Genomic DNA, 18,387 nt, shown 5'->3' with positions numbered 1-18,387 from the left:
GAATTCTAGTACAGAACAGACAATCGGACACATCATGCAGACGCACTGTAACTACCTTCAATAGACCTATAAATAAGGGCTTTAATCTTTGGTGTGTTTGAATCCTTAGGGCGGGTCAGTTAAAGACACTTTCATATGTCCCTGTCATAAAGGGATAAAAGCTGCTAATGGTTTCAAAGCCACAGCATCAGCCAGCTTGTCAGCTCTCACTGCAGTGTTTTTAGTCTTTATTTCATCATCTGACTGATATACAGCAGGGCACTTTGTCCTTCCTGTCCATTTGCCTGAATAGCTTGTTGCCCGGTTCAGATTATACTGATGCGTCACCTTTCCGCACTGACTGCATCACATGATGGGGACTGGAAATTGCCTGGGTGTTACATCGGCAACATTTTGAGTTCCACAGTTCCCTCTGTCTCCAAAGTGTGCGAGGTGGTAGTTCCATTCCAGTTTTGGAAAGGGGATGAAAATAAGAATCTCTCTGCATAGCACCTGACCTGTGTTGACTTTTAGGAGATACAATGTCTTATGTACGGCCCCGTTTGAGTAACTAGTGTTTCCATTTTTACTTCAAATTGAGAACATATTCATAGGAAATCTATTTAAATCTACAATGACAATTTTGCTTGTAATTTATTGTTTTGAGCTGTACAAGGGCCTGCCTTTTGTGTGAACTAAAACTGATCAAATACTGCAAAAGGGCAGTTGGAGTCACACTTGCACCTGGCTCTTCCTTGCAATCTCAATTTTACTTGCTTAGTAAACAGGCTAATAGTTCCTAGTCCTTAAGGGACCAGTAGCATACAACTGAGCAAGACTATGAACGTAACCACGACTGGGCAAATGGCTTGTAAGAGTGTGCATGAGTGCTTGTAATTCTGCTGGGTGATAGAATGATGAAATATGCAAAGCTTTTTGTCTTTTTGTGCTCATCTTGCTCTCAGATGTAGGAGAATCCATTTTTAGTCTGCTTCCCAATACCTATCTCTGACAGTTTGGCCTGAAACCTTTAGCATAAGCCAATGTGCAATTCTGAATTTTTCAGTTTGTAGTGAAGACTTTTTCTGTTGAATTCTCAATAGCCTTATTTTCCTCTGGTCTACTTAAACCAGAAGTTGCTGTGTGCATTTCTATTGTTTTCAGACCCTCAGATGTTTTCTGGAAGTTATGATTTAATGTCCATAAATGATGCTTAACACCCACATGGTCTGTATTTAATCAACGCAATTTCACATTCCACTTGTTGTTAACTTTGTTTGACAGGGGCTTACTTGCATCTGTCAGTGCCAAGCTGCCATTGAATTTTAGGCTTGGAATTTGTCATTGAGGGGTAGATTAAATTATGTATATAATTAAAACGAATTGTTGCAGTCTTTAAAAAATATATCAGGAATTGTTGTGGTTTCAGTGCTAATTCTTAAAGGAAATGCAAAAGGAAAGGTGAATTTGACACCCATTGTTTTATATGCAGATTTAGCAATGATTGATTTTCCAATTAAACCCTGAAGCTGTTTTATTTGCTGTGAATCAGCCTCTAAAAAACAGATGCATCTGTCATTTTGTGAACTGCAGTCAGTTCTGTGTAGTTTAATGTTTTGTCTCGTTGACTAGCATTGAGAAATGTGTGTGGAACTTGGACTAAGCTGGATAGACCATACTGAGGATTAGTGCTACAAGAGCTGTCAATCGCACATGGTATGAATTGTACATGAACTGTTTTGAGAGCAGTGATGAGCTCATTTGAGTCCATGTTGATGGGATATGACTGCTGTCATTCCGAATCCTTATGAAGTGGTTTTGTTATTTATTCACTTTGCTCACAGTGAAATAGTTTTATATAGGACAGGATTTTGTCTTAAGTTTAAAAATATAAGCTTGCCCAGTACTGCATGAATTCACTGTGTGGTAATTGAAATGCTTTCTTTTCTTGTGACATACGCTGGCATTTTATCAATCTGTAGTGTTTTTTTTTGGAAAAAGCAAAAGCAAGATATGTTGTGAGTAAAAGTCAGTATTATTGGGCCATACACTCTTTTCAAGAACTTTAAAATGTAAAGGTACAGTATGGTTCAGTTTCTGACCTGGAGTGCTGTCTGTGTGGAGATTGTATGTTCTCCCTGAATCCACGTGGGCTTCCTCCCACAGTCCAAAAAAAATACTGGCCTGTTAATTGTCTTCTGTGAAAGTTGGCCCTAGTGTGAATGTGTCCTGAGATGGACTGGCGTCCTGTCCGAGACGTCTTTATTGAAGTGAACTTGTGGACAGATCCTTAATTCAAAGTTAAGGAATATCAAAGTGCTATATTATTAACAATACATATGGAATCTGTCCCCCCCCCCTTACAGATAACACTCAAACGCACAGACACAAAGTAAATCATGGAGATTGGTGTTGCTTAACAAGTTAAGGATTCCCTGGCTAACTTCAAAATGATCAAAGCTTGGCTGCTCGTCCGGCCATGCTGGGAGAATTCCGGGCCCAGATGGCTGAGGAATGTGCAGATTGAAGGTATTGGTCTCTGGACTATAGGGCTCAGTCTGTTCTCTTCTTCTTCTTATTATTATTATTTGGAGGGCCTTGAACTGAGGAGCCAAAAAGAGATTTGGCATTATTTACTTCCCTGGCTCTACCTGTGTGTTCCTTCTTAGAACACTTTATTTCAAACTCCACAAGTTGCAATTGGGTTTTTTTCCCCATCAGTTGAATGAAAGAAAAAAGTCCTTACAACTGCGGAGAGAGAGAGAATTCATGCAATAGCTGTAAAGGGAATCATGTCAGAAATTTTCTGTGGTTGACACCCTTTTTTTATGAATCAGTGGTGGCGGCGGCCATCTTCTACGCTGTTGTGTGCTGGGGCAGCAGCATCATGACAAAAGATGCAAATAGGCTCAATAAACTTGCTGAGGAGAATGCTGACCAAACTCACAGCCATCATGAACAACACCTCTCATCCGCTGTTACTGTTACTGGGCGGCGGAGCACATTTAGCAACAGACTGCTCCAGCTACGGTGTTCAAGGGAATGTTTCCGCAGGTCTTTCCTCCCGGCGGCTGTCAGGGTGTATAACGCTGCCCTAGGCTAGGACTGTTAGCCCTTCATATGCTCGTCTATGGACAGCATGTTGCTCCATTGTACTTTCCATTGACACTCAATCTATCTATACCTATGCACATTTTGCACATATTTTATTGTTTCTACAGTGACTATGATCAGCACATTTTGCACACACCTATGTATTTATTTTGTTGTCTTTTGTTTTATAACTATTCTGATGTCTGTTTTGCTCGTCTTGGGCTGGACTGCTGTAACACATCAATTTCCCTATGGGATTAATAAAGTATTATCTATCTTTTCCTGACTGATCCCAAGTGTCAACTTAGCCATAAGAAAGCACTCTAATTCCCTGTAAGGCCTGAGGCTACAGAGGTCTGTCTTCTATTAAAGATGCACATCCCTGCTGGAAGATGAGAGGTACATTTTTCTTCACCGAGCATCCTTTTAGTGAGGCAGTAATCCTCACAGAAGTGCACTGATCCATATGAATATTGGACTGTCCCGACTGTACATAACCTTAAATATTTCAATGTTAATGTAGTGACTCCCCTCCTTTTGCTCACAAAATGTTGCAACGTAAAGGCAGAAGACATTTTAATTCATTTTCTGCAACAGTGAAGAAAGCAATCTCATTTACTGGGAAGAGATGGTCTGAATCATTCATACTTTAAAAAACGGCCTTTATAACTAATGAAGGTAAGATCATGTTTTTTCCACCCTTCTTGTTCCCTCACAAGATTTGTATTTATTTTTTTTAATGGTTTTGACTTTATCGTAATCAAATCCCCTGTGGGCCTCTATTTATGTTTATGTTCTTTTTTTTCCATTTTCCATACACAATAATGCTGTAGTTTCATTAAAACACTCCAAATCACTTCTGCTCAGCTCTAAGGTGCATCAGGAATAGCAGAGGTTCTGCTGTGAAGATCTGAACAGGTGGGGAGCAGGCCTTCCTTTGTCAGAAGATGGGATTGGGGCTTGCTTTTGTGCGCCACAGCCCTGAAGCCGTCTGTGTGTTTCAGGCCTGGAGCCCACAGGAGGGCTCAGAGTATCCCAGCGCCGCGGGTCCAGGTGGCTGTGGTCCGGTCGGCCCTGAGGAAGAGGAATGAGGTGCCCCCCAAGCAGAAGAGGAAGATCCATCGCTCTGGATTCAAAGGGAAAGGTGGGATTTACTTGCCTTAGGCTGTCAGCTGGAAATACCAACACAGAACCCTCAATAAAAAGAGAGCCAGTCATTTGCTGTGGGTTACTCTTGTTCACTTCGCCTTTAAGACATAATCCCAGCAAACATCTCGGGCGATTCAGCAGTGTATACTGACGAAAGTGGCACATATGACAATTTTAAATCATTTGATTCTCAAAACCGGCAACTGCCACCTGATATAAACACAGAACACCATCCCAAACCCCAGCATTTCTGGGGTTGCAAACAATATTTTAGTAATTTTTAGATTAGAATAGAATATTACGTTATTACCAGAGCACATAAATGTGATAGTTCTTCTATAGGTAACTGTAATTGGTGAGAAATAAATGCGATACCTCTACTGGAGGTTACTACTGTAACCTGTTAGTTATTAGTAACAAAATCCTAATCCTGAAACATTCTCATAATCCTGTTTATGATATCCTTAAGAAAATATTATTACACCATGATGGAGACCTAAAATAAGGTGTTAATGGATATATTGGGGTAAACTGTTATTCCCTTTTTAATTATTGCTATATGAACAGCTGATTTGAGCTTTTGTGGTGTATTACAGTATGGTTTTGTGACTATTAAAAAAAGACTTCCTTGAAGGCATTGTATTTTTCTAGTTTTTTTTTTTTATAAGTGCTGCCAGTGCAAGGGAAGAAATAAACACCCACCTTTATCACACTGCTGCAAGTAGCTTTAACAAAGGCAGCACACTGTGTATATCTCCCCTAGACGTAGGTTAATGGTCTGTCTGGGGTGCAGTTTGTCTGCTGTTGTTATCAGTGTGTCTTTAAATGCCACTATTGTGTTTGAGTACACACCTCAACCTCCTGCCTCCTGCAGAACAGTGCCTCAACCTCTGTGGACACCCCCAGCTGCTGGCTGTTCTCAGCTAAGCAGAGTAGGAGACTATCTTTGGAATCCTGGGCTTTAAATTTGAGATAATATCGTAATTTGCTACTGTGTTCGTGTGTGAGCACAGATTTTCCAAATCACCTCACTGGTCCTCACAAGGCAAAGTTCTTGCCTCAAGTTCTGTAAGTGCTAAAGAGCAGGAAGTGGGGCTCCCATGTGGTTTTGTTCTAGTAGCCTTTGACTTCAGTGTCACCAAGGAGCTGTTGTAAATACCCCCAGCTCACTGCAGGATTGATCCTAGTTAGGACTCCCTGATTAAAGGAGGAGACTGTAATGTTGCCTCTTTATTTCTGCTTGTCCTCTCCACCATTGATCTTTTTTTTTTTAGTATTGTTTTATTTAACAACAGTTATAGGAAAAAGAAGACTAGAACTTGAACTTGAAGACTTGAACTAGAACTTAAGTTCTAGTTCAAATCTGAAATCAGGAATTTCTGATGGTGGGGTGATGGGGGTAGGGTATAAATGACACACTGGTTCACTTGCAGTTGCAAATGATGAAACCCTTGCTGGTGAACCAGGTGCCCCTGATCCGAGCTCCTGCATTGTCCTTCTGATTGTTCGAACTCAAATTAGAACAGATACCATCTTTGAAAAACCCTCTGCAATGATATGCAAGAATAACACGTGTGTTGTTTCAGATGTGTTATTCTTGCACATCCTGTAATTCAGTGAAGCTAGCAAGGTTTTATTTAAATCAGAGGATTCAACAAGGTGGAGATAAAACCTCACTTCTATTCAGCGACCATACTTTTGTTTCTTTTCTCATGCAAATTTTCTTTATGATCATTTGTAAGGTGCAATGCACGTGTGAAACCTGAGCTCTGTAGTTCTTTGTGCCAGAGTGGCAGGCCAGACTACTGCTTAAAGGACATGAATCATTTTCAGATTTGTGTAATAGTCAAGGTGTTTGCTGCCAATGCATAAGGGGATGACCGACTAACAGCAGAGAGGATGTATTGCGGGAAAACCTGGGTTGAAGATTATGGTTCAGGACAGGGTATTGGGTTGGAATGCAGTGCCTATGCAGTCACCTACACTGCTGTACTGATGAATAATTTGTGTGTTATTCAGACAATTTAGTCCCTATTGTGCTGATACATTTAGGGCACTGATGGTACCGTGTTTCCTTAATTTAGTATGATACAGAGACCTACTTTCACATTAAAGCAGATAAAAACAATTACAAAAAAGAATTATCGGTAAAAGGTTCACCATTGTCGGAAGTATGTTAAATATCTCTGAAGTACCAAAAAGAACTGGAGCAAAAGGAATATTTTTCCTGAAGAGGGCACCAAAACCTCTCCCTTCATTGTCAGTTATTTTTGTAAAGCACTTCACAGCCTGGTTTTGTGTGCAGTCACTGTACTTTATCAATCACACATGTGCTTGGGAGATTAGTTTTGTGACAAGTTTTTAAAATCAAAACAAAAGCTGAACACAATACTGTATACTTGGTGAAATGGGACTTATTGGTATATACATGTCTGAGGTGCTCTGCATGCTTAAGTAACCTATCAGTTTAAAATATTTGCTACTATTTATAACAAAAAAAATGAAATGTTGTCACTAAGAATCACAAGGGACATGGATTTAGGAAATGTTTTGGGCCATGGTAAATGCAAAATAAAGTTTCTAAAAGTCTAAAAATATATACTAAGGTGAACTTGCAAACAACAAAACATTGAACCGAGAATTTAATAGCTTGTGGAAAACTAGCTGCTCCTTTAATGAAATAACTTAAAGTAACCTATACTATTTTTTTTAAGATGGCGCAAAAAAAAACACTTTTCTTGGATAGAAAATAAAAACTGAACTAGATGTTATGATGGTGTGAATCAACTGAAATTCTGCTTTTTGGAACAAATAATTTAACAGATAATTGACTTTTTAGTCATGAAATTACACTGGAAGAACACCGAGCTTATGAGTGGCACCCAGTTTAAACTGTTCAGTATGTATTAGGTTCAGACAGGTCGATGTACAAATTATAGCAGGCGATCCGAGCATGCTTTTGGGGTTTCTAGAAGCTTATTGGTCATGCACTGCCATGTCTCTCGGGCTTCTGTTTGTCTTTTGAAATCGTACACGGAACACTGAACCTTCTGCCAGCGTCTGAGAGTCAGAAACTCCTGTCGAAGAGGACGTTCCAGAAGGATGCTTAAGACCTCTTAGCCTGAAATACGAGTCTGCGAAAATGTCGATAAACTAGCTGGTCTTTCAGTCTCTGCTCCTGGGAAACTGACATGTATAGATATGCATCAAAATACGTTTTTCAAGAAATTCCTAATGACAATTAAGCATGGTACAGTATGCCACCCCCGTGTTTTGTGCAATATGCATTCTACTTTTGTATTACTCATGTGGTCATCAAATGTTTCCAAGCCTGGAGAAATAAGCAAAATCCATGTTTTGTATTGTGCATATCTGTCCTTTTGTTGTCAGCTGGTACTAGGTTAATACAGTGAGTGTCCTTGGAAGAAATGCAAGTTTAGTTGGTGATACTGCACGTGGAGGTTTTGTATGGAATTCCTTCCTTGGCTTGCGTATGTTTTCTTGGGATTTCTCTTTTGAAGAGGATAAATATGTAGCTAGATATTAATAGAAAGAATTGTTTGTACTGTATATTAATGCTTATGCTTTGGTAATATGTCAAACTATAACATTAAGAATCCAATCGCATAGAAAGTCCCCATCTGCCCATTGCAGTTGTATCTAATCTTACTTTCATCTATAGGTTCTGTATGAGTAAATGTGTAGTCATTCAAGATTCGTATTATTTTGATGGCTGCAATGGTCACCACCATTAGAATTTGAAATCACTCTGAATGCTTAGCCAGCGTTACAATGTCCTTTCGTAGCTAAAGTTCTGCTTTTGAAGTATTTTAAGTACAAGGTCACCCTCTGTTCTGCCCTCTATTTTTGATTAATGCTTTATAAAATATCCTAATTCCTTAATGCCTTTAACAGCCCTTGTATACGTCTCTCTCTTCTAATTTGATCTGGGCATGCAACTGAACCAATTAATATACAATAGGAATTTTTAAACATTTCCGGATTAAACCGTTCTTTCCACACTTTCATGTAATCAGTGCGATTTGTGAATGCTAGCTAATTTCCAACGCTGCACTTTGCAATTCTAATGTAGAAGTAGCTCATCCACACTGTAATTGGAAACAAGCAGCCGTCTGCAGAATAATGAGAGGAATGTATTCGGGTAATGAACATTGGATGCCACATCTCTGGAAGAATGAGGTAACGTGAAGAGACGGTAGTTAAGGAAACATTCAGCCATGCAGTCTTAGATGAAATGGGAATAAAAAAAATAACATTTACTCTCCGAGGAGCAATGTGCAATTTATAGATTGCATTTTTCCTCTTGCTGCTTAAACACGTTTGCGTTTGGTTAGTTTTGACAAAGCAGTTTTTATTTCACATCTACACCACTCCTGACCCGCAGACCTGGTCGGTTCACCTTCGATCAATATGCTGCATACAGAGAAGCATAGCTTTTGGCCAGGAAGCCATGATGGGATTCATTTTACAACATCAAGTGTTGAGTTAACATGTTGTAGCTGTATCTTCGGAGCAAATGTTAGTGGTATAGCACATTAAGGGAGCACATTGCTGCAGGATAGGAGGCAGAAGATGAATAATTTTGCCCTTTATCTAAAGACGCAGTGAATGCACCCTATCCCCCCCCCCCAGAGAAATGTGAACTGGAGAAGGCATCAACCAGCATAGACAGGTCTATCTATCTTTGTGTAGTCTGTCCAAAAGGGGCCCCATTAATAAAAAGCTTGTTTGCACAGTGGGGAATCTCAGGGCTTAGTCTTCCAAGTCCTCTTCTAAAAGTGCCACCTCTTTGGTGGAATAGGATTTAGGTACTTTATATTTTTCTCCCCTATTTTCTAGGATGATTGGGCAAGGTACAGTTTTGTTGAAGGCTTAAAATTATATTTAACACTTACAGAGGGTTAATTAAGCAAATAACATCTGATGAGAGCCAAGGCGCTTGAAGGGAATCAGTTTTCCCCAGGTACATATTGAATACCATAAATAAGGACATAAGAAGGATGAAGAACCAGACAAGCTTTATAAAGTCTATGATGATGCACACCAACCCCCAAGTTGCAAACTGCAGCCCTGATCCAGGATATCACCCACTTTAGGAGGGAGCCCTTCATTGATCTGTCACTGTTGGCTTGTGGAACCCCTCCGGGCTCCTAAGATGTACCAGTAGCCTGCTCAGTCCCAAAAACTGATCCTTCACAGAGATTAGTCCCTAAAAGATCTTCAGTTCCTCTTGTATGGAAGAACTCTTTAATCCTCTATTCCACTACAAGAACTGGGGCAGATGAATTGCTGACAAACTCCTAAATTCTCAATTTCTCTTCCTTGCCATTATATTCATTCCCTAGCACACAACTACAGTAGGCTCTCCCATTCATAGCCAGTCTTCCCTTGACCTGGAAGAAACCAATCCAATTCCAGACTTTGGGACCCCCTGGCACACTCAGTCAAACTCACCCTTCCATGGTGAGTCTCCTCTGCACTGGGAGATGCACATTCCTCATCTCTTCCAAGACCTACTGTACCATAACTAGAGAAAAAATGCTGAATTCTCTTCTAAGCCAGTCTTTTCTACAGCCAGCCAATAACAAAAATCCTTCCTGGTCTCTTTCTAACTCTTCAGACCTAATAGTGGTTAAGACCGCTGGCTGAGCAAAGGAGTTAAACACTCTTGCTATGTAAACTCTCTACAACTCAGAAATCCACTAACACGCATCCTCCCAGAACTACAAGAGCTTAGCTCCCTGCCCTCTGTGCCTGACTGCTGTTATAATGACTACTGCTGCTCCAGAGGAATGTCTCCATTCAGCACAGGGCCAATCAGCTGTACCCCTTTCTGCCTGTGGAATTCCAATCCAGAGAAGTCCAATCAGTCAATCGAGGCAGGTGTGTCCATTTACTGCAGAGAAGATAAAGGCTTCAGCAAAGCCTCAGCTTGCTCCATCACAGTATCCTGTCGGCATTTTCAGTGTCTTTTTCCATGATGGCTTCTTGAGCTCTGTCAACATCCTGTTTAGATTTGTTAAGTGAAATCAGAAAGACCTGTTGTTCTACCTGTTCGACAAGAAGAAATAAAAAAGAACAGTGCTTATCTTAGTTTCCATGTTGATTTTTGAATGAGTTTAACTGTCATGTTTAATATTACAAAAAGATTCTTTTTAAAATAAATGAATCCCAATCGTATCCTGCTTTTTAGTGTACAATCATCTATCACATGCTGTAAACACGTGAGCATATAAAAATCTCAAATAGACACACTATACCCCTCCCCAAAACTTTTCTCCTTGTCAGCTCTAGAGAAAAGCAGCAATCAGCTGAGAGGTTTTTAATACTTTTGATACAAATCATGTATGCCAATTCCTCAGTCTGAAACACAAGGCCAGACCCTCCATTTCTGGGATAAACACGTCAATCTTCTTATTACAAATGTATTCATCTGAGAAAGTAGCAATACACATATAAAAGAAATGAATGTCACTGTAGATTTTTTTTAGGTTCCTTATGATTTATGGTGGAGATGAGTGAAATTCAATCTCATGTCAGCTGGTTTCTTGTTCGAGGAAAGGTCTGCACCTTCATTTGCTTTTCTACATCTGCAGTAGAAGGTTTGTGCAGTAGTGCAAGCTGAACAGACTCTTGAGTGCTCTCCATCTTTTCTAGTTTTCGCCTTCTGTCCATCTGATGTGGGCTGTCTGTTTCCGCGTCCCTGCTCCTTCCTCAACAGCAAGGGGTCAATAATGCCATGGAAGAGAATTCCTCCTGGACTTTTAAGGAATGATGCCCTGAAGCTTTATCAGGGCTCCAAAGGTTTGATCAGGTTATTTTTTTATGTAGTGTGGCTACAGCACAGAGCTCTCTGCTCTCAGAATTCAGAATCTGTAACAGAAGTAACTCATAGTCTGCAGATTAGGTCAGCAGGGTCATGGGGTTGTTTCATTCCGGGTGGAGATTCACCATCTATCCACCCTTTTGCTAGCTGCATCATCTGATTCAGGGTTGCAGGGAAGCCGGAGCCTGTCTCGGCAAGCAGCGGGTGGAAGATCAGGTCATCACAGGGAAGACACAGGCACACTCACTCACACATGCTCTTTGCAGGGCAACATTTCCCAGAAGCCAATTAACCTCTCAGTATGTTTTTGAACTGCGGGAGGAAAAGAGAGCACCTGGAGGAAACCCACGTGAACATGGGGGAACATGCAGACTCCACACAGACAGCACCCCAGGTCCAGAACTGATCGCAGGGCCCCAGCACTGCAAGGCAGCAATGCTGACCACTGTGGCATCATTCCGCCCATAAGCTCAACACTTTACTGTCAATTTCAAACAACACCTAAAGGTTTTGTCATTATTCCTATTCAGGCAAAAATGACAGAATTACACAATGAATGGCATGTCAATCAGTTGAGTGTTAAACATTGCATTGTACCATGCTTTGTTGGGAGACTTTTCTGAGAAATCAAGTGGAATATGGCAGGAGAGTGCTCTTTTCTTGTTTTGTTAATTTTTGTTCTTCAGGAGTGATTTAATTTAGATGGGTTTTTTTATTAAAACATGTAGTGCAGTACAGTTAATTCTGCGGAATAAGTGACAGATGTGTCTGGTTCAGATAATATAGTATGCATGTTGTGTCATGTTGTGTAAAGCTGAAATATATTCACCCTGACAATTATTGCCCTAGGGCTTTGTTTTTTGCCTTTGTATTTGGTACGAAAGTGACAGTAAGGCTTCATATTAAAACAGTTTTAAAAATTGCTCAAGTTTTCTTGGTATTTTCTTGGTACTTTAAAAAGTGCACAGCCCAGTCCAGAAATGATTAATCAGTTGACAGGAATCTTCAGGATCTGTTTGTATTTAATCTGGGAGATCATCAAGTCAGCCAGTCACTAACAGTTGAGTTTGTTACTTTTGTTTCCTTTTTTTAATTGCCTCTCAAAAAGGAGAGTTATAAAACATTTAGTGTGGGTTTCTGTTTAAATTGGCTATTTTCAGGATTTAAGACTTTCGAGAGTGGAAGTTGACCAAAAAGGGATATCCTAGAAAAAAAATGTGTATATTTTTCTTTTTTTTTTTGCTTGGAAGCTGTCCCACGTATATTGAAGATTTCTTTATTACATGCCGACTGTACATGAACGCAGCCTGCCACTTGTTACAAAACAATACAGAACGTTTTCTGGACCGTATTATGGCATGGCATTTGTTATTGCTGCTTAACAGCTCCAAAGTTTTGTGTTTGATTCAGACCTTGGACATCTGTCTGCATGGAGGTTGTACAGTATGTTCTCACTATGTTCACAAGGGCTTTCAGTGGGAGTTCTGATTTCCTCCCAGAAATAGGCTTTTTTGGACTGTTTTAACTTGTAGCTTTCTCTGTGGTCCAGTGACAGACTGTTGTAAAAGTCCATCCAGGTGGGGCTGCACAATGGTGGTGGTGGAGGGGAGTCCCCATTACCTGTAAAGCGCTTTGAGTGGAGTGTGCAGAAAAGCACTTTAAAAGTGTAAGGAATTATTATTATTATTGCTGTTGTTGTCCATGATGAGAGAAGTTGTGTGCTCTTAGTCTCACAACTGAAGCTGCCAGGTTCAGTTTTCCCTTAGTGAGCATACTTACAGCTTTGATGTGCTTTTATTTCATGTTGAGAAGTAGTTGGATCTAAGTTATCTTTCAACATTCCGAATTTAGGAACAAATATTTCTCTCATGATGTGTGATCTTTGAGAATGAGCAAGATGTGAATTCTGTAGCTTGCAGATTTCTGATAGTCAGGACACAAAAATGTTCAAAGTTGCTGACTGAGGGGGAAAGTAGAAATCCTTTTCAGCTATTTACTGTAACTCCTTTGGGTCAGTATTGCTCTGTATTTATATTGGAAAGGCTCTGCTGGTATGACCCCTTTCATGTGATTCTGCGCATATAGTGCGTTGTGGTGCCGCAGAAATATTCCTGGTGTGTTTTTCTGGGGTGGAGGACAGTGCCAAGAAAAAAGTGTTTGAAATATCTGAAAAACAGAATGAACAAAAGGAAATGACACAATGCCTAAAATCGTAAAAATGACAAATTATAGGCAAACTCTTTAACCGAGTTCTGTTTTCAGTTTGTAACCACACATCTGCTCAGACCTGTGGGGTCTGCAGAGGTTTGCCTGTGGCTGTGCATCCTGTTGAGACTAGTATCTTGGCCGTTTATCACAGAGAAAGGATATTGCTTAGAGTCTGAAAAAAGTAAACATATTATGGATGATAAATTTCAGATCTCTCTTCACCTCTAAGTTCAAAGGATATCTTTGTCTCTGCAGGATCTGAGAAACTCCACCGTACCTAAGCTGTCTTTAATAAAAAAGCTTGGGGACATTCTTTTGTTGAAACACCAGTATACATGTGAATGGGATTCTTGTTTTAATCCATTTTTATTCGCTGCTGAAACGTGACCTTCCACAATAAACTTCTAATCGTTCTGCAATGCATTTGCATTTGCCTTCCAAGGTGACTGTGTTGCTATTGTAATATGGAAATAAAGAATCTGAAAAGTTGCTCTTACCTTCATAGTTTTAGGCAGAATCTTTCACTGTAGGGGTAATTTGAGTTCAAATTGGGGTCTTGATGGAAAGGGTAAACAACATGGGTAAGTAGTTACAGTCACGTGTAGTGCTTTACAAGAAGGTGAAATTAGAAATTCCATTACAGTACAGTTGCTTTGCTTTTCCCAGCAGAGGAGGGTTTCAAAAGGAATCACACTATCTCCTACACGGTTTGTCAAAGCACATAAATACTGAGCTACACGCTTTGGGGTGTAGCTTTTATGTTATGCTTAAACAAATAATTGAAAAAGAAATATATATTGTGGATTTTGTAGTGAAAGAATTTATTTGAAACCATTAACAAGCTTGCAGGCAGTGCACTTTCTTGTATTCTAAATCTGATTGAGCAATTGCTGTCAATTGCACCAGAAACCTAATTCCCGAGACAAAGAGCTCTATTTAAAGGGGGTGAGTTGTATCTATAAGGATCATATTACCTTTTACCCAACTGGCATTTATGGAAAGGGATTTGTGACTTTTAGAAGCAATCTTTCTCTTTCCATTTGATAGCAGTGGCGATTATTGTTAAACCCTAAAGCTGAAGTCAGAGTTGGCTGAAAGCATTGCTTTTTCCTGGTGCAGTAATCTGTAACCTATAAAGCTCAGAGTCTAGGAGAAGCAGAGAACTGTTCAGGAGGTGTGGTTTTTGAAGTTTCCACGTGTTTGTGTATTAGCAACCAGAACTGAAGGTGTAACTTGAAAAGCTGGAGCAGAGTGCACATGGGCTGGAGTGTCTGAAAGGAGGACAGGCTGCTGTGTGCTATATGTTGTCTCTTAGGCCATTTTGCTATTTATTATCCCATATATATATACAACATATATTACAATTTGCACATAAATGAACTTGATCTATTGGCACTCTTATCAATGGTTGATTTGTGCCACAGCTAGTCTGGACACCAGAAGTGCTGGTCGGGATAAGATATTTCTGAGTGTAGTCTTGCAAGATCTGTCTGTGCATTGCAGCATAGTTGTTCTCTTACACATGATAATGTTACTTGACCATCATAGTTCACACGAGTTTCACAACACCCAGAAGTTGGGAGTTAGCTAGATTTGGTATGGTGTTGAAACTTGTTCAAATAAATTAAGTTTCTGGGCCCTACAAAATATTTTAATTTTAATTCTCTTTACCTTTCCCTCCTGGAGAACTGTAGCTGTATTATTAAAAGACGGTATCACCAGTTCATAAAAAATGTTAATGTGTGTTGTGACTAAAGAAAATGTTAACGTAAACTGCTGGAAATTAATTTGTGAGAATAGCAATTTGAGACATTAAAGGTTGGAACCTATTAGATTAAGGTGAATGATTAGTAATTCTTTTTCATGTTAAATAATACTTGCATTTTGATCTAAAATGTGTAGCAGCAGTACTAAAATGTCACGTCCCGGTGCACAGTTCATGGTTTGATCACAAAGCTCTTCTATACAGTAGCTCTGGAATATCAAATCTGTTCATTAGAATGTGAATAATGTGTCACATTGCCATTGGAAAGCGAGTGAGGATTTAAACCAGATCTAGTCATCATGTGTTGGAATAGCTGCTAAGGTTTTGTTCAGTGTGATTGGTCTGAACAAAGTCTCAGCAGCTGTTCCAGCAAATGGAGTTAGTTTGTTAAAGTTCAATTCAAAAACTTGGTGTGGGCTCTATAAAGCGAGGATTCCAGCGGCTGGTTTGCAATTAGTGTGTCCTTTGTCAAAACCCGGCGGCAGTCGGCTTGCCAGATTCCATATCATGTTTTCCAGTCCACCGGCTGCTTGGATACCAAGACTTCCTTGTGTGAAGTGGGACAGATCTGGAGTGTCTGGAAGAAGCAGTGTACTGTCGGGACTGGCAGGTGGAACCCCCCCCCACCACCACCACCACCACCCACCACTTTCATTCAATTTCAAACTGAGCTCTCGGCCAATGACAAGCCACGCTGCTCGTCCCCTATTCAAAGCAAAGGCGGTCGAGAAAGCCGTGACTCTGCCAGGGGCTTGCAGCTTTAATAATCCAGCATGGAGCTTTCTAACGGCCGCTTGGGTTACTGAAAAGAATCCCCACTGCACGGCACTCGCGTTTCTGTTTCTGCAGCCATGGACTGCCCTAACATTCACAGAGTGTCCCTGTGCAACAGGCTCTCCAACTCCCTGGAATCAACCTTCCTCCTACAAACTTTTGGTGAGTGTTTGCTTTGCTATGGGGAGAAGGCCTGTCATTCTTTATCAGCTCCTCTCTTGAGGGAATGACTTTTATAGTGTGGTTTCCAGCAGAGTGTCTGAAGGGATATAGGAGTGTAAACATGCCCTCAGGTTATTCACTTTTGTATTCACATCTTACCTGAAAAGACCACTTTTGCTTCCCTGAAGGAAGCTAGTACAGTATGTGGATACGAGAAGGAGATATTTTACTCCTACTTTCTTTGTTGTAGCTGATTGGACATTTATAGTCCGAGTGTGCTATTAAAACATTTGTTGATCAAACCTAGGGTGGGTCTGATTTTCGACGTTAAAAACGATTTTCTTCAACATGAGTCCAAGTAATGGAATACGCAGCATTTTCAGTAAATTAAATATCTTAAAAAGTACGCTCCTGGCACTTATTGACTGTGTTTGAAAGCTGACCCTGTGAAAACAGGGCTTGAGGCTTAAGGAAATGACCTAAATGCCTTCAAATTTCACAGCTTTAAAAAGAAATGGAGCTTAATGTCTTGCTATGGAGCACTCCGCATTTTGTTTGTACTATGAGATCATATCCGTCATTACAAGCAACACCACAAAACAACCCGCAGAGCTGACCACAGTCATTTAAACAGTTTTTATCCCAAAGCAAGTGTACAGTAGGTAGTCTTTGAGACTTTATGTAAACTGTCTTGCTAATTAGACCCTTTTCTCTTCTCTTTGAGTGTTAAATGATTAATTTTCATTTGTGCGCAAAAGAAAGAAAAACAACTGACACATGAGTCAGGAAATGAGAGGGCCTTCAGAGAAACTTGTGATAAATTTTTTAGTGTTTACTTGCCCATGAGAATTTCACACATTAAAAGCCCAGAGACAGGAACACCGTGAATTAATTTATATTTACTGGAGTTAAAAATGTTATGGGCAAACATCTGCAGGGGCCACCACTTCAAAACATAAATAATTTGGGGACCGATTTGCAAAAATTACACAGCCCGTGCACTGGAATGGAACTTGGTTTATACTATTGCTCTACATCAAGCAGAAAACTATTCTTTATAATAAAAATGATAAAGAAATTTATAATGGTTCTTTCTTCAAGTATTAATAGCTGTGATATCAAAATGTTGGGCACAGAAAAAGAAAAGGTTCATGGTGTTGTAAAATTCTGATGCGATAGTCTGAAAAAACAACATACAGTATATTGAGAGGGTTTAAACAAAGTGCGAAAAGCTGCTTTTCCTTTTTCTTTTGTGCCATTTCAAGTAGCAAATCCTAGATCCTGCCTGTGCCCTTTTATGACCTGCTGTCATAAACCCTGTTTGAAAATTGCGCTTATTCTAACGTACAGACCTAGGAGCGGCTGTTTGAATTGAGATATGAGGCTGGGGTTTATTGTTTCCTGGTACGGATTTAGGTAATTCAGAACCACCTACCTTCCCATTTAGTATTCTACTATTAATTCATCACAGAGAAATAGCATTACAGTAAATGTCAATGTATCTCAACCGGCTGGAGCCTTCCTTAGATCCAGAAGAAGGATCTACAGTCTGACATTTTTCTTTGTTTCAGCATGGGATTAACCTCTAACTGTCATTTCTCAGCTGTGCATCTTTATGTATGTTATAGGTTTGAAAAAGGTCATTTTTTTCAGTGGTAAGGCCTTATTTATTTTAATTTTCAGTTTCAACTACTTTTTGCTGTTGTACCTTAAGCCTCTCCCTCTCCCTAAAGCCATGAAGACAGCTCTTCCAGGCAGTTAGACGTCAACACAGCTTGTCTCCACAGCCCCTACATTGTCTGCTCTTAAGAGTCCATTGTTATCTACAGAACAATAAGCATCGATTTGATGAATGCACTGCAAGATCGCAGGTTCCCGGCAAGTTAAACCAGACCTGACAGGTCTCTGCATGAGGAGTCCCAATCACAGCTCTAGTGACCACAGCCTGGGTTCTAACCAGTGATCTGGGCTATATACAATAGTCTATACAGAGCTTGACTATTCTATATAGTCATGTGCTATTAAAAATCCCTCTGCATGCCAATAAGGGCACATGTGCCATAGTTTGCTGACCCCCATTATAACTGGTTTTTCCAAATCAGGGTAACAGGTGAGCCGGAGCCTATCCTGGCAACCGACTGGTGCAAAGCAGGGTACACCCTGGATAGGGTGCCAGTGCATCGCGGGGCAGACACACAGACACGCACACACCTGCACCTAGAGCCAGTTTTTCCTGAGGCCGATTAACCTACCAGTGTGTTTTTTGGAGTGTGGGAGGAAACCCACTCAAACAACTGGAGAACATACAAACTCCACACAGACAGCACCCCAGGTCTGGAATTGAGCCCAGGGCCCCAGCGCTGCGAGATAGCAATGCTGACCTCTGCATCACTGTGGTGCTTCATGTAAT

The 18,387-nt window shown here is 40.3% G+C and overlaps 1 protein-coding gene across 1 annotated transcript in view; it reads left to right on the top strand.

Moving 5' to 3' along the window:
* LOC102686985 (regulator of G-protein signaling 3-like) overlaps positions 1–18,387 on the top strand; it is a 183,414-nt gene that overhangs the window by 30,535 nt on the left and 134,492 nt on the right. The window contains exon 4 of the mRNA XM_069183310.1: positions 4,077–4,216. Coding sequence (XP_069039411.1) covers positions 4,077–4,216 — 140 coding nt within the window. The remainder of the gene's footprint in view (positions 1–4,076; positions 4,217–18,387) is intronic.

This window comes from Lepisosteus oculatus, chromosome 24 (genome assembly GCF_040954835.1).
Source record: "Lepisosteus oculatus isolate fLepOcu1 chromosome 24, fLepOcu1.hap2, whole genome shotgun sequence".
Taxonomy (NCBI): Eukaryota; Metazoa; Chordata; class Actinopteri; order Semionotiformes; family Lepisosteidae; genus Lepisosteus; species Lepisosteus oculatus.
Note: the sequence above shows the minus strand (reverse complement) of the source record. Positions and strands in the feature narration are given on the sequence as shown.